The sequence below is a fragment of the Dendropsophus ebraccatus genome, chromosome 5 (assembly GCF_027789765.1).
Source record: "Dendropsophus ebraccatus isolate aDenEbr1 chromosome 5, aDenEbr1.pat, whole genome shotgun sequence".
Classification (NCBI taxonomy): Eukaryota; Metazoa; Chordata; class Amphibia; order Anura; family Hylidae; genus Dendropsophus; species Dendropsophus ebraccatus.
Genome location: NC_091458.1, coordinates 49,381,027 through 49,397,538, shown reverse-complemented (window position 1 = coordinate 49,397,538; position 16,512 = coordinate 49,381,027). Strand labels below are relative to the sequence as shown.

At 42.8% G+C, this 16,512-nt stretch overlaps 1 protein-coding gene across 8 annotated transcripts in view; it reads right to left on the bottom strand.

The window, feature by feature from the left end:
* Nucleotides 1-16,512, bottom strand: part of NCKAP5L (NCK associated protein 5 like) — a 59,681-nt gene that overhangs the window by 21,637 nt on the left and 21,532 nt on the right. For 4 of the 8 annotated variants that reach the window (XM_069970118.1, XM_069970119.1, XM_069970122.1 and 1 more), the window contains 2 exons: nt 2,409-2,470; nt 563-664 (listed from right to left, as the gene is read on the bottom strand). In XM_069970118.1, the coding sequence (XP_069826219.1) occupies nt 563-661 (99 nt within the window). In that variant the 5' untranslated portion in view covers nt 662-664; nt 2,409-2,470. Of the gene's footprint in view, nt 1-562; nt 665-2,408; nt 2,471-9,991; nt 10,076-11,948; nt 11,998-16,512 lie in introns of those variants that run through there. The other 4 variants (XM_069970116.1, XM_069970124.1, XM_069970117.1 and 1 more) reach the window with 2 other exon arrangements.

Genomic DNA, 16,512 nt, shown 5'->3' with positions numbered 1-16,512 from the left:
GCTGGTATTCTATCGGTAATGGAGTGGCCAGCGCAGTCACCAGATCTGAACCCCATTGAGCTGTTGTGGGAGCAGCTTGACCGTATGGTACGCCAGAAGTGCCCATCCAACCAATCCAACTTGTGGGAGCTGCTTCTAGAAGCGTGGGGTGCAATTTCTCCAGCTTACCTCAACAGATTAATAGCTAGAATGCCAAAGGTGTGCAATGCTGTAATTGCTGCAAAAGGTGGATTCTTTGACGAAAGCAAAGTTTGATGTAAAAACAATATTATTTCAAATACAAATCATTATTTCTAACCTTGTCAATGTCTTGACTCTATTTTCTATTCATTTCACAACATATGGTGGTGAATAAGTGTGACTTTTCATGGAAAACACAAAATTGTTTGGGTGACCCCAAACTTTTGAACGGTAGTGTATATACATACATACACACACACACAGTGCTTTGTGTTGTGCGTGGGGGGGGGGGGGGCATAAATAGCTATGCCCTTGACTGGCATTATTATATATGCTACCAGAATTTGAGAATAGACACAAACATTCCCAGAATACCCCTCACCTCAAGTTCCCGCAATCGCTCCACAAGCTCCTGGATGACCAATGGTTCAGACACCCCTCCACCAAGGAGCCTGATCTCTTCCTCCACCTCAGACGTCATTCTCTGAAAGCAGAGGATACACCAAAGCCAAGTAGTGAGTGAAATTTGGCATGTAGTCAAAACAATATCTAATGTTAGACACAAAAACAAAAGGAATAGAAAATATGACATTTGATACGGTCAGGAATAGAAAGCCCACATATCACATAGCCATTAAGACACGGACACAAACTTGGAACTAAAAATACCAAATAGCACATACTGTCTTGTGTTGATATGAGACTAAGAATTTCCTGCCATCTGTAGCTTTTAGCATAGCTAACAAATGAAACTGAACGGCAGAAAAATATAATATGGAGAAACATACTATAAAAAAAACTCTTAGTTAAATGTCTGAAGGCTAAATGTCTGAAGTGTGCGGGAGCCTCCCAACTATCACCCAAAAGACGACGGAGCAGAGAAGAATCAGGCATATTGGACTTCCAACTGCCCACTCCTTTTGTTCTTGGTGACAGAAGCCATCACAAGAGTCTGACAGAAGCTTCTCTCTCTATTCACAACACATGAACATTCAAACGAGCAGAAGAAAGTGAAAAAAGGTTTGATGTGTCAAGTTTTGATCAGTTGAGAACAGGATTATCAAGACCCTATAACTAAGTGTGCAGCTGAGCACTTTTCTTTCTGACTCGCTGCACAGGATGGACCCCATAAGCTATACAGTCAATCTTGGGCAGCCGCAAGTGAGACAGGGAGAACAGCTCTTAGCCAAGTGCTTTTCCAAGGTCTTCTAGTGATTGCTAGGGCCTGAAGACCCAGACTCTGGCTGATATAAAAAAAAAAAGTTTGATGGGTCAATTACATTTTTTTTAAGTGACAGGGACACTTTAAAGGGAATCAATCATCTTACAGCTGAAGACCACCATCCACTACAGGAGAGTGATGGATTTCCACTGCCCAACCCCCTTTGTTCTCAAAGAGATAAGCCAACACCAGAGCAGTCTGGCAGTAGTTTACTGCTCCATACTCAATAGGGAACAATGGGAGGGACTGAAGAGATAAATGAGGTGGATGCTTTTATTCCCCGGACCATTACCATGTACCAGTATAGATCAAAAATTATTGCCCGATAAATAATATGGTGAAACGTTGATAGAAATAATGTAAAATAATCTATATAATGTATAGTATAAAAAGTAATATAACGTAGCATGTAACCTTTAACCATTATTGAATCCTACACAAGTCTTCAGGCAAAATTAGGAGTTGTGCGCCACCAGTATACCGGAGTCCTGAATATCTCATTTTCAAGTCATATGATATCATGCGATCTTTGTGTAAGATATATGTATTCAATGTAGAATTAGAAAGCCATGTGAATCTGGTTACAGAGAAGTCTCTGTCTCTACAGCTCTCTGTATACCAGATGTATAGTAAATTCTGAATATAAATTCTGCCTTGCAAGGATTACGTGTACAAGGCGTCCTGTATTTATTCTCTATCCGGGTAATAAATTTAACTTAACCATTCGAGCTCCTTTATGTATTCTGGATACATAAACGGGCCTGCAAACTATGGTTCTGACACGAAGAGGTTACCTTCTAACATTAGCGACAAATAAGTGACTAGACATTCCCCATCTGGTGGTAGGGAGGATTATGGAGATTAGGTCATCCTCAGCATGGCCTGCCTCCGGTATAGTATGTACATGTGGGGAGGCTTTAGCTGGAGACTTGGATGCGGATCATCCTGTGGGGTTTCACTACACAACAGCTGGGGATACACAGGCAAAAGTTGACATTGCTCTCACCTCATTTGTGATGTCATACCCGGAAACTGGATGCGTACGGGGTCCACAGCATGTCACTACACCTGCGCACAAAACAAAGCCTAGGATTATATCAAGCATCAATTATAAGGGTTAGGTAAACAGCAATTAGAGTGAGTGTTCTCGTGTGATCAGCCATATTGGATACCATACCATTACAATGGAGCCCAGGGTCTGACCCAAGACCATTATACCCCGGGGAGCGTAATCACATCTGTTTGTGACCTCTTTAATGATGTGTGTTCTTTCAGCCCTCTGCACGGTACACTGCACAGCATTACAGCTCCAGGCTTCTAGGCCATTCTGTAATTAAAGTGCTTGACTCTGTATAATGTGTAAGGACCTGATCGGCACAGCCATACCAGTTACCTCACATTACCCTTGTGCTTAGAAAGGACACTGCAGATAAGAGTCTGGCACAAAGCAAAGAGGCACAGAAAAAATATGGAATCCAGCTATATAGCAATGGAGTGAAGCAAGACGCTGCCCGGTGGGAATCCCGCCTCATTACAGCTGTGGATATTTACAATACAACACTTCTCTATGGAACCTTCCTAATTGTTCCAATTTTGGATCCATTGTATAGACAAACAGGTTATTGTTAGAAGGCTCACAATGCGTGAGAAAGTAAAGTTGGTATACATACTAATATGCTGTATACTAGCAACTGGCATGGTGCAGAGTACTGAGATCTACCGACCACTACAACCCACTGCATGATCTTACCCCTAGTACCTGCTAGCAAATTGTGCATTGCTCACCTAGTACCTGCTAGCAAATTGTGCATTGCTCACCTAGTACCTGCTAGCAAATTGTGCATTGCTCACCTAGTACCTGCTAGCAAATTGTGCATTGCTCACCTAGTACCTGCTAGCAAATTGTGCATTGCTCACCTAGTACCTGCTAGCAAATTGTGCATTGCTCACCTAGTACCTGCTAGCAGACTCTGCATTGCTCACCTAGTACCTTCTGCCCTATTGTACATTACGCACTTTGAAATGTTGTTTTACCAATTTCCAGGGCACCTCTTATTAAGCTGCAGTGTACACCAGCACATACAATTAATCTCCTCTGCTGAGGGCATATGCCCGGCACCATGATCATCCGGTGATCACCCCCTCTGTAGATCCTGTTAGCAGATGGATCTGTCAAGCACACTTCAGTAAACACCGCAATAATACACATTACACACTACACCTCCTTGGTCCAAAAGAAAGAAATTTCTGACTGCTTAAAACTTAATTTTAACGCAACACTTATTGAGCAAAAGTTTTCTTAAAGTGGAGGATACTTTAGATACCCAGATAAACTGGTCTTTAGACACCCAACACAATCATGAGATAATGATGCCTGCCAAGGGGTGGGATATATAAGGCAGCAAGTGAACGGTCAGGTCATAAGGTTGAGGTGTCGGAAGCAGGGAAATGGACAACGGACTTTTATTCCAAGTCTCACCCTAACAAGTGTAACGTTCTAAAGTGGTCATACATCTTTAATAGCTGATAGCTGGCTTTGACATGGCTAAACGTCCCTGTGCTCTCAATGGAGTGAGGAGGGATAGTTGCAGAAGGGTTGGGAAAGTCCAACATGCCTGACCCTTCTCTCCCATGATACCGTCTGTTGGAGGAGAGTTGGGAGACCACCATGCACTTTGGACAGTCAGCTGGTCCTCCCAAAGACAACTAGCCAAGGAGTTAGCGGATCTGAGCAAAACAGAAGGCATGGTTTAAGGCCCTATTACACAAAGCAATTATCGTCTGTATTCGGTCGATACCTACCGTTACGGCCGATATTCGCTTTAATAGAAGACAACAATCAGCTGACATGCACAATGTGGGCTGATCGTTGTCTTTCAACACGGTGAAAAAACAACGATCACTATAGCAGCGATCTGCTGCAGTCGCTCCGTGGAATAGGAGCAGCAGACCGCCGCCATCCTCTATTGGCTGTCAAAACAATCTAGCGATCACTCGGGCAGCTCCCTGCGGCCCCCACCTACTCTTACCCACTTGCTGCGGACATGTGTAATAGCACCGGCAGCGAGCGGGGAATGAAGAGCAAACGAGCACTAACCTGACAGGTCGGTGATTGCTATCTCCCTCTTGTAGCCCCATGTAATAGGGGCTGTAGTGTTCCAGGTATACGGTAAATAGTACCTACATAAGGTTTTCCTAGATAGTATAATCTGTTAACCAGCAACATGGACACCCAGGCTTCATTTATGTGCAGAGGAAAGAAGGACAACCTGTTGCTCCAATCCAACAGAATGACAATGCTTTGGTAGCATAAACCAAAGGAAGAAGTTACTGCTCAGTAAGAAAAGAGAAAAATGGAATGTCCGTGCATAGCAGCTTTCTGTAACTGCAAACAGAGAAGAATATACATGCTGACCCTAGTGTCTCCAATGGACTCATGGGCATCAGAACTGGATCACGAAGTAATAAAAGTGGCCTGGTCAGATGAATCCAAATTGCTTTTACATCAGGGGCACATCTGTCACTTGACTGAAAAAAAGTGATGGCACCCGGATTCTCTATGGGAAGTTGTGTGATACTCTAGAGTCTAGGCTACCCTGGGTCATTGCATCCACATGGATGTTAAAGGGGTACTCTGGAGAAAAATACTCTGTGTTTGGAACTGTCGTCCAGAGAAGTTTTCCCTCTGGAGTTCCTCCCAACCACTTCTTCATAGCAGCAGTATAAACTAATGGAAGTGGTGTCTTTCAGCAGAATAACGGCTCCCGCCACACTACAAAAAATTGTTCAGGAATGGTCTAGACTAGCACATGACAAATTTTAAAGGTGTTTCCATGGCCTAAAAAATTCCCTAGATCTCATTCTACTTAAAGGGAATATGTCACCTAGACAATGCTATTTAATCGATCGCCGTCATGTTATAGAGTAAAAAGAACTGAGCAGATTGATATATATCTTCATGGGACAAGATTCTGTATAACTTGTATCTTTTTAAATGAAATCCCTTCTCATTCTGTGGTAAGGAGTCCAGTGGACAGTGTCACTCAATGATAGGATCACTCACTGGACTCCTTAACATGGAAAGATCACATATTTCAATCAATAAATTACAAGTTATACTAAATCTTTTTCCATAAAGATATATAGCAATCCGCTCAGCTCCTCCTGCTCTATGACATTATGCCGATAGCTTAGGTAGCATTTTCATGGTGACATGTTACCTTTAAGTGCCTGTTGGAAGTGATGGAAAACATTTCCAATCCATTAAGGACGCACCTCACAACCTACAGGATTTATAGAATCTGCTGCTAACACCTGAGCCTAGTCCTTGTCTTGACAGGTCAGAGTTATTTAAGCAGCACAAGGGTTTCCTGAAGATTATATATAAGTCATATCATATCTAATAAATAATAGAGTAGAAGACGGAAGTGTATGACAAAGTACAGAAATTTATAGCTGTACACATGATGTTAAAATGGGTCAAAGATTATATAATCCAAGAATAGGGATGGGCGATTAATCATATTAATTTGATTAGTTTGCCCATTGCATGGAGCAACCTGTGATCCAGCAGGAGAGTCCGCATCATAGCACAACCTCCCCTAGAATATGGCCACCAGCCCCAGCTTGCCCATGAAGGACCAGGCAGCCAAGAAGCACGTTCACAAGGTGCAAGGCCACATTGACCCCCGATGCGGGAGGCATGGTTAGGCGGCCTCCAGCTGCTGGAGCTGACGCTAAGCAGAGCCTGTGGAGGGAGAGTGTCCCCTGCTGAATCCAGCAATGCTGCATCCTCTTCATCCCAGTCGCCCGTATGCAACAGTGGAGATCTTCAGCAGCAGAAGGGCCCCAAAGAGCCCCCAGGACAAATCACACGGGGTAAAGAGGCGGAGGGGGCAGGAGAATGAGCCAGTCCCAGACCACATCACTGGAGAGCAGAGGGAGGAGGCAGCACACACACTCTGCCCACACCAGCTACTACACCCCTCATCTGTACCTGTGCTACTACCACCACACTCAGCTATACCTCTACTACTACACCCCTTATTCACTATACCTCCACTACTACACCCCTAATCTATACCTGTACTACTACCACCACACTCAGCTATACCTCTACTACTACACCCCTTATTCACTATACCTCCACTACTACACCCTTCATCTATACCTGTACTACTACACCCCTTATTCACTATACCTCCACTACTACAACACTCATCTATACCTGTACTACTACACCCCTTATTCACTATACCTCCACTACTACACCCCTCATCTATACCTCTTCTACTACACCCCTTATTCACAATACCTCCACTACTACAACACTCATCTATACATGTACTACTACACCCCTTATTCACTATACCTCCACTACGCCTCCTCTTATTTGAACATGTACTACTACTACACCCCCCATTAATACCTGTACTACTACAACAACATTCATCTATTAATGGACTACTACAGTGCCCAGTACTACAGTGTGTACTACCATGTGTTCCCAGAGTGGCACATATATTTAGCAAACCTACTTATATGGAGCCCAGAGGGGGCTTGTCTACTAGATGGGGGCACTGTTACAGGGGGAAGCAATATTTTTTTGGCCATATCACCCAGCTCTATCCAAGACTACAAAAATGAAAAAGTTTTGGAAGACGTTTGGAATAAAAAGATGGGTAGAAAGAGAGGATGAGTTTTCCTGCAGCTAGAAGGTTAAAGTAAAGCTGAGCTGTCACTTGCTGACCACAATCACGTAGCCAGCCTCTGCCCTTCCATCACTTTGGTGCTGTTAGGAATGCCAGTGATATATCTCGGAACACTGCATTGCAGACACCCCCAGCACATCCAGTACCACTCCTCCACACCATGCAAGAATACACATCAGAGGCCAGCTCCAGGGAGTTATTGCTCTGTATGCAGGAGTAATGCAGCGTGCCGGTGACATGAGGACATTCTAAAAAGGAGAGAGAGAGCGCCTTTCTATCTGACCTGAAATCTGCACGCAACAAGGGACAACATCACCGTCCAATCAGTGCCCAGACCATATGTGCCAATAGAGAGGAGAATTCCATGGCAGCGTAGCTGGCAACAATTACGTTACCTAGGGAGATGTCATGATCGTCATTGACAAAGCACTTACCGTAAAAACATGATCTACGCCCTGCATAGCCATTCGCTATCCACTGCACTGTTAAACAGTGGGCTGGATGTTACGTGTTCACGCACACTGTCACTAAGTGACTCTACAAATTCTTTATTATGGTGGATAATGCTCACTTTGTAATATGATATAACAAAACATTGATGGATTGCACATGCACTGACTTTACTGTATTACCTATGCACAACCTGCAGCAACGAAAAGCACGGTGCATGGACTCCATCAATCTTGTATACAAGATACTATAGTAAATTGGAATGGGAAAAGCTGCATATGTTCAGCCTTGGAGGTCAGGTCCACATTGACTTGGTATCACTTATATTCAGTTATAAAGCAGAGGCCTAAATAGGGTTCACCTTGAAGAAAAATGTCTCTATAGTAAACAATAGGAACCAATACCCTGGGTCAAGGATGGAAATTGAATCTGACCTAATGAAGAACTCCATCCAATGATGTTTTATATGGGTTGTCCAGGATAAGAAAGAGGCACATTTCCTTCCATCATAGTGGATGAGTTGTAATACCACACACAGTCCATAGAGTAGAGTGGCGCTGTTCTTGAAATAAAACAGGTCCTTTTAACTAATGCTCAATAGTCCTTTTCAAGCATCAATAAATAGTCCTATGCAAAATGCCCCCAGATGTATAAGAGCGATGAAATTAATGGATCCTTTGTATATATAGGTCACCATTGGCATAGACATTTTAGAGACTGAGTTAGGGGTGCTACGAGAAGTGATGACTTTGCTTACTGCAGTGTCCTCAGAGGACCGACTAAACTTCTCAGACACCGCAAAACATCACACTCACATACCACAAGTTCCAGCCTGTCACAGAGACACAAAACTAACGCCACTTTAACTGGTTCTAGAATATAATGAGAGCGTACATTGTGCAATGCTCAGTGTCACCCGTATACCTTACACTCATTACCATTAGACAGTCTCTGCTGCAATGTTAGCCATTCCAAGCATCATCCCTATTAAGAGCCGCACTGAGCCGAAGCTCCACACCATGATTAAAGTACTGTCTCATCCTTATGTTAAAAGATGAATTCTATGGATGTGACCCTATGTATCTGCGAGGCAGGAGACAGGCTTAATGGCTGAAAGTCTGCGGGATTAAGGGTGACACCATTATTGCTAGTATAATCATAATCATTGTATTGCTTAGGCACGTAAACATTAAATCACTGCCACAAGAATTGCAAAGCACTGCAACAGATGTGCTGCTCGTCCATAACATCTCCGACCTTAACCCACTGCAGCTAGAACTAGACAGGCTAACTTCACACATTCAAAGCAGCCAGGCAGAAATTGGCAAAGCGAGCGGGATCTACAAACAATTAGGTGGTTTAGGAATTAAGAATCCGACGTGTGTTACAGGCTCTGCAGCTTCAGCAGGGGCCAATGTACCCAACCAAGGAGAAAAGTAAGTGTAAGAGGCTGAGAATGCCAATAAAACAGGAATGTCTTCTTCACCGGTGGCATCAGAAAGACATGAATAAAAAAAGGAATAAGTGTGTGTGGGGATCGGGGGGGAGCAAAACTGTTATTTTATGGGTCAGAGTACTCTAAAATATGTCTCCCACCTCTTTCAAAACTACAGTTCCTAGCATGTCAGAGCACGCTGGGAGTTGTAGTTTCGAAACGAATGAAGACCACTGCTATAAGCAATACAATCTTGTTAACTTCGAATCATAGCAAACTTTATGATAAATGTCTCCTACATAGGAGTATCATAGATTTATATTGAACACGCATGACAGACAACACGTGGCAAATCTGGAAAGAAGCACACAAGTTCTGAGTAACATGTACATATATCGAACCACCAAGACCGACCCGACTTTGCTGGTATGTACCCATTACTCGGATTGCATTATAGTTTATTGTATCATTGTTTACATAAACACATCAAACGTGGCACATTTACAGCAGTGTACGAACACATGGTTGTGAACAGGGAAAACAGACGTGCAATGTTTTTAGACCACAGACAGGCTTTTCCCCGCCGTTTTCTTACCCTGTCAGCATTATTGGGGAAACACAACATAACAGAGCAAGTCGGACTATAGGTAACGTTATAAGCGGCACATGATATACAACATGCCTATTACACTACAACATGTCTGCTTTCATCACATGGCAAAACAATAAGGCCCTGACACAATACGCTGCATGAAGTTTACTATACCTAAGAGGGCTGCATTGGTGATACATATCTCATCTAGTTTCAGGGCTATTGTTAATATATAAGGAAACAGACATAGAAGTTGCCAGGGGGCACCGTTTGTAGACTTTCCAGCGGAGGGGTCTACACTGCTGAGGGGCATGCAGGGATGAAGACGTGAAGGTCATGTAAATCCAAAAAATATAAGCGGGTAGAGAAAGGAATGGGTCAAAATGGCACTGCCAACTCACCCCAGCTTGGTTGCCTTCTTTGCTCTCACTTCATGGTAGCTCTTAGAGAGCCGGCTGCCTTGGTTATTGTGCTGCATTGTTAGCTAGCACAGGCGCAGCAGGGAAGAGGGGAGGGGGTTGAGGGATGTGGTGACGGGAGGGGGGGCAAGGCTGAATCCCTGCCAGTATCAGCGTGTGCTGATCCCGGCCTGTAGCGCCTGTCCCCCATTCTCCTCTTCTATGATGTAAAAAAAGATCCACGTCACATTCACACACATGCTCTGCAGCCCCCTGAGGGAGAATCCTTATCCTACCCTCATAATAGCAAGTGCTTTCCCTTCTGTCACACAACAAAGGAGGAGGGGGGGGGGGGGTCTCCGACCACATCAGGAATGGTTTCTCTGGTCAAGGTCAGACGTTTAACATGATTCTCTAACATAATCCTCCAAATCTCTAATACTATCTGTTACATTATTATATGCGCCTGAAGAGGAATGGTGGAGTATAATCACTGCTTATCACCCACTTGGAGGATATACCTCTCAGGGCCATTACTCTATGTCTGCTGGTAAATATTAACCATCTCACCGCTCTTAAGAGCAAAGCACAATTCAGATGATACGACTGTTTCCATACATTATTCAACGTACACAAAGTAAAATGCTGACATGAAACATACATATGTATATAGGTTTCTAGACGCTCTCACATCTGAAGATATGCAAGATAAAGTGGTGGAGGCAGATTTCTTTTTTTTTAAATGCAACAGTTAGAGCAAGTTCCAAAAGATTTTTTAAAACACATTTTGTTAACCTTTTAGAAGGGTGATAAGGGGATTCTAAGTCCTCCCATTGCTGTTATTGAGCCCCTAAGAGTAGCCTCAATGGTACACAACTATTTCTCATTCTCTGCAGTCCTAAGGGGTGGGACTAGAGCTAAGCTGTTTACCAGTAGTACTCATAGGGTATTCCTTTCCCTTACTTGTCTGGCCAATCAAAGGAGAGCACCTACATCTCTTATGGCTTATGCCATGACAGAGTTGTGGAAGCACACTTAACTGAACTGGCTGGCATTGTGATGTCAGATGACTTGCACAGATAAGGCTATGTTGATATCACCTTTTCATTCCCAAGTTGGGAACCTATGAAAAAAAGGATGCTGACGTGCAGCCGATGGCTCCACTGACTTTAATGGGCAGGATGGAGTAAGTTTGTAACTAAATTTTGTCCATCTGCCCGACCGATAATTCTTTTGTACAGGATTCAACAGGACAGTCTACCACGTTTTTGAGTCTTGCACAAAAGTAGTATACATCCGGCAAATGAGCAGAACGTTTTTACAAAATGGCTCTGTCCTGCCCAATTTAAGTCAATGGGGCCGTCAGCCACACGTAAGTATGCTTTTTTCATAGATTCCCGACGTGAAGCCCAACATGGGGCTGAAAACGTGATGTGAACATAGCCTAACAAGTAGGGGAGAGAAGGGGGTTACGGATAGCCTGGGTATGTACAATTTGTGCAGAAAGGAAAGAAAAAGCAGCAGCACAGCAAGGAAGAGGTCACAATAGAGTCGTGAAATGCTGAATATTACATTCAGGAGATAGCACTCAGAAATTAGGATGCCTTGATTTACCTTTTAGGGACAGCATGCACCCTCTTCTGTGGGAATATTAAAGTTTATCTGTCTTTTAGGAACACATTTGACACATCACAGGGAAATGCCAAATTTTTAGATCTTTCAGTGCCACTGATAATTCGATCTTGAGGAAATAAGCAGACAGTAGTGTGCTGTACTCCCTGGCTTGCAGCAATCTCAATCCCGATACTCGGGAAGGCCCCCATAGCCTAATAATAGGGACCAATTCCAGAGCTTACATTACATGGTCACTGCTTAACCCTGTCTTAAATGTATAGTTCTCATAGGAACAAAACATACAGTGAGATTATGCAACTGTGGTTGTCGTATTTACGAGTATCACCTGAAGCATCAATTTTCAGATTCATTTTCTTTTCTTTGCCGACGGCAAGTAATTAATCCAGACAGGTGGAGAGAAGTCCAGAAAGGGGTTTGTTCCATCTCCCTGTATACACGATAAGACATGAGATCTGGGAAGGGTACTCCAGTTACAAAGCCCTCTGGGACATCATCACCCCCCCCCCCACCCCCACCAGTGGCTATTCAGCACAATAACCTAGGGACACTCCCTTACTGTTATTATGTACAAATCACTGGTTGCCAGAAATAAAGAATATAGAAAACTCATAAGGCCATTTTATACACAGATGAACTTCTCAGGGTTAATTGCAGAAAACAGCTGTCATGGTTAATAAAACGTCAGTAGACATCCATTCACCGTAGTAAAAAATTCTTTAAGGTAACCAACCTTTGGCTGTCACAGCTTCCTAGTCTTTTCCTGACGCAGAGGTCAAAACAATGTCCATCTCACACATTAAGTGAAGGGCAGAACCTTCACCTCACACATTTCACCCTGCGGCCTGGCTCATACGGGTGACTGTACTCGTGGGCAGCAGCTGTGCGTGGGTTATGTAAGGCAATATACCCCCTCCTATTTCTTTATCTCCAACAGAGCCTAAAGGATTCATTATTACATACATAGACATGTGGGGTCTCAGCTGTACATCTGGAGACGACCAATCCCACTGCACCTTAGCTTGGCATCCATGTGCTTCACAGTTAGATCTCATATTAGGCAAACACACGTGAACGGCTAACAGTTATCTATTATTTCTGCTCACATGGAGCGCACAAATATTTGCACATAATATAACTGGCGAGACCACCTAACGTCTGAGAACAGGAGAAAGACGACCTTAGGAAAACTGCATGGTGAACGCTGCTACCATACAAGTCACAGACCTTCGAAATCAGACATGTGAGACCACCACTACTCTTTTACTGCGTTTCCCCGAAAATAGGACGCCCTCCTAAAATAAGACACCCTTCTCTAGCCTCTAACCTAAAGTAAGGCATCCCCCCTGCCGTCACCCAGGACTCACCTAATCCCCTTGTGCACCTCCAAAACGGGCACCACAGGCAGCCTGATCAATGGAGCCCATGTCCTCCGCACGTCCCGGTGCACGTCCGCTTGATCTCCTGATCGGTACAGGCCAATCAAAACTTTTGACATGTCTCTATGAAAAAATCCAGTTCTGAAAACCTGACCTGTACGGATTCCTTTATATGACACTTGGCAGCTTTAGTTCCTTTCCAACAGGCAAAACATGGCCAACAAATATAAAGCAAAATGGTGCCCAAGCAGAAATCAAAGGGATGATTGCTTATGAATACAGCGCCCTACCTGAGCTACCAATTGTTGGACAAAAGTAGCCATTGTCTGGTCAATACCATTACAGTCTCTGTATGAAAGAGCCTATTGACAAGAAAACAGAAGACCCCCAATTGACAAAGAAATGGGAACCTGCAGCTCTCCAGCTGTTGCAAAACTACAATTCCCATCATGCCTGGGACAGCCAAAGCCTATACAACGTATCTATTTATATTCTATACATTCAAATACAGTAAAATCTATAGCAAAAGAGGAAGCATGTGATGAACAAACCATTAAGCAACAGCTCAGTGAAACCAGAATGTAAAGTGCAGGATGCATGCATGTGGCCCTTTTTATTTTTCCTTTGAACGGAAGTTAAAAGCAAAATAGGGATACTATTGTCTGCCTATATCCGCTCCATGAAGACATCCTTTGTGTTACAATGTAGCAGCAGTGCTGACCGCAGACTGAAATGTGGCGTTTTATTTTACAACCTTCATTGAAGCATCATCAAGGCCTCACTGGACTTCCTCCATAATGTATATGGTTATCATACACAGTGGGTTGGTTGTCTCCATACGCTATTGATATACTATTAAATCCCACATTAAAAGGAAAATATTGACAATAAGGGTGATCCTACACAATGCATTTACCACGTTTATTCTGCAGTTTATTCTTACTGTATCTGTCAATGTCTCAGCCATTTGCTGTGAACCGGTTACAGAGTCACTGAGAATTCATGGCAACTACAGATTAAGTACGAATAAACTGCAAGGCTACCCCCATGCATTGTGTAGGACCAGCCTAGGTCCCTCTCACACATCTGCTAAATTTGCAGATCTATTCATGTCTATGGCTCCATACACTGATCTCCTATCTCGGTGCTATTCTGTGACTGTCCAGAGAAGTAAGGGAAAGGAAGTTTAGGTGAAAGTGCTGCTGATAAACAGCACATCTGTATTTTCCCATCAGCATTTGTATGCCAAAACTGGGAGTGGGAACAAAATATAGGAGGTATAGAAGGTTATGCTATAGTGTTAAAGTGACCATAAATACACCTTCAATAACTGATGGTTGAATGATCTTCCCATAAAAAGAAACGTTTGTCACAGCTGAGCTTTCCTGGGTACTCTTTAGGGAGAGGAGGGTTAATCTGCAGCCAGAGAGCTCTGGCTGTGGCTTATCTCTCCCAGAAAAAAAGGAGTTGGGCATAGATTTTCTGTCACACCAAACCCCTATCTCCATCATCTTAAAAGCCCCATACACCTTATACTGACACCCACTCTGTAAAGCTGCCGAAAGTATAAGGTGTATACTGAATATAATGCATAAGTCTGAAAGTAGCCTTATAATTTGTATTAGTCGTTTCTTCTGACTGATGCAGTGTCTGGAAGAAAGCACTGTTAATGGGTCAACAACTCTCATTGTCTAGTTACCCCTGTAAAACATCTGAGCAGCTGATATAAGCTGGGCTAGGTCTCACTTTCTTTCCTTAGAAGTTCCTCCAAATAAAGTTTTCATCTGACAGCTAAAATTATATATATATATATATATATATATATATATATATATATATATATATATATATAAAAACACACCACTTCATGTAATTCTTCTTTACCTTTTCCAGATATCATTGTCACACAAGCCTGGGTTGTTTTACATAAAGTAATTACTTTGCATTCATTAGCTAAACACTACAGGAAGAACAAGTACTAGATAAGATGTACCTGGAGCCCTGGGTAAAAATTAATTTGCGGTATAAATATGCCGGCTTGCTGATCTTTCAGTAATCCCAATTATGCAGATTACAATGTTTTTTTGCTAATCACAAGGGACAAATTAAGTTCAAAATCACCGTCCCCACGGAGCCAGCACCTCTGTAATAAGCAGCATATAAACATTTAGACAAGGTAATCCTTACTGAGAGATAACACTGCTGTCTATTCTGGGGGAAATTCACTAAAAGCCTTTCAAAAACAATAGGTGTTGTTCGAAATTCCGTAACATCTCAGTAAAGGGGGAGGCCTGCCGTACAGCTTTCCTAACGTGTCAGTCAGTACTCTGAATTTTAAATCAAACGACTACATCTATATTTAGGTGAAATTGGTTCAAATAAGCTTGTGACTCCCAAACGCCATAGAGCATTGCATTTTGACTGCCGTTAAACTACAATGTTAATATTTCTAACTATTAAAAATTTTTTTTGCTAAAAATAAAATTACGAGTATGAACCCTGGACCCTAAAAAAAAAAAAAGTGTCAGACTAATAGGTGCCCATAGTAGTACAAATCTGATATATATTTCATTATACAAACCATATTAGGAAACGTACATCGCATTTTAAATAGGATTTTTCTTTTCTTTTTAAACAAACCCAGGTTAACAATAAACTGATCAAAAAGTGTCAGCAATGCTAGAAAACCCCAGTGATCATTTGCAATCTGTGGAGAAACCTAACGGTAACGTTTCAGCTTGCTTACAGCACCCCCACAGGGGGTATTCGGTATTGCACAGTGCTCATTCAAACCAAGGCATTGTCTGGGTAATGCAGGACAGGACCTCCAGAAAGATAGATGCTCTCTGTAGCTACTTTGTAGTCTGAACAAAGGATGAGGATCCTTAACAGAAGGCCCCCCCCCCCACTTCCCTTTAAATACATCAAGTACTAGAAAAATCTGCCATCGCATTCTAGCTGACACATATCTTTCCCCTTTATTTTAATGGGAAATGCAAAACATAATACAGTATACTGCCACCCTATATGTACGTTTAACATCTAATAGATAACCAAATATTCTCTCCTGTGTTTCCAAATCTTATAGCACAAGGAAATTCTCCTGCAGTTCTAGACGACATATGCAGCTCCACGTGCCTGATTTAGCAATATACTGAAGCAAAACCTGCAATGGACTGCAGGGCAGCAGCAGAGCTCAGCTGCATTGCGTGCCTTCATTGACTGTATTGTTCTCTTCACTCAGGCATTTACAATTATGAGGGACTTCCCATAGCCAGGGTGAGGCATAGGCAGGGGGGCAGGAGACCAGAGCCTTGCCAACATTAGCTATTTTTAGCAGCATTTTTTTTTTCCTTAAACCCTGCTCGTACTCCATATAAATAAACAATCCGCACTGATGAAACTTTTCAGCGTCCATCTAGTCTTTGTTCACTCCATTATACTGCAGCGTGGCGCTTTGATCTCAACTTCAAAAACTCTAAATAAAGGCTCTAGTATTTATTGTTTTGTATC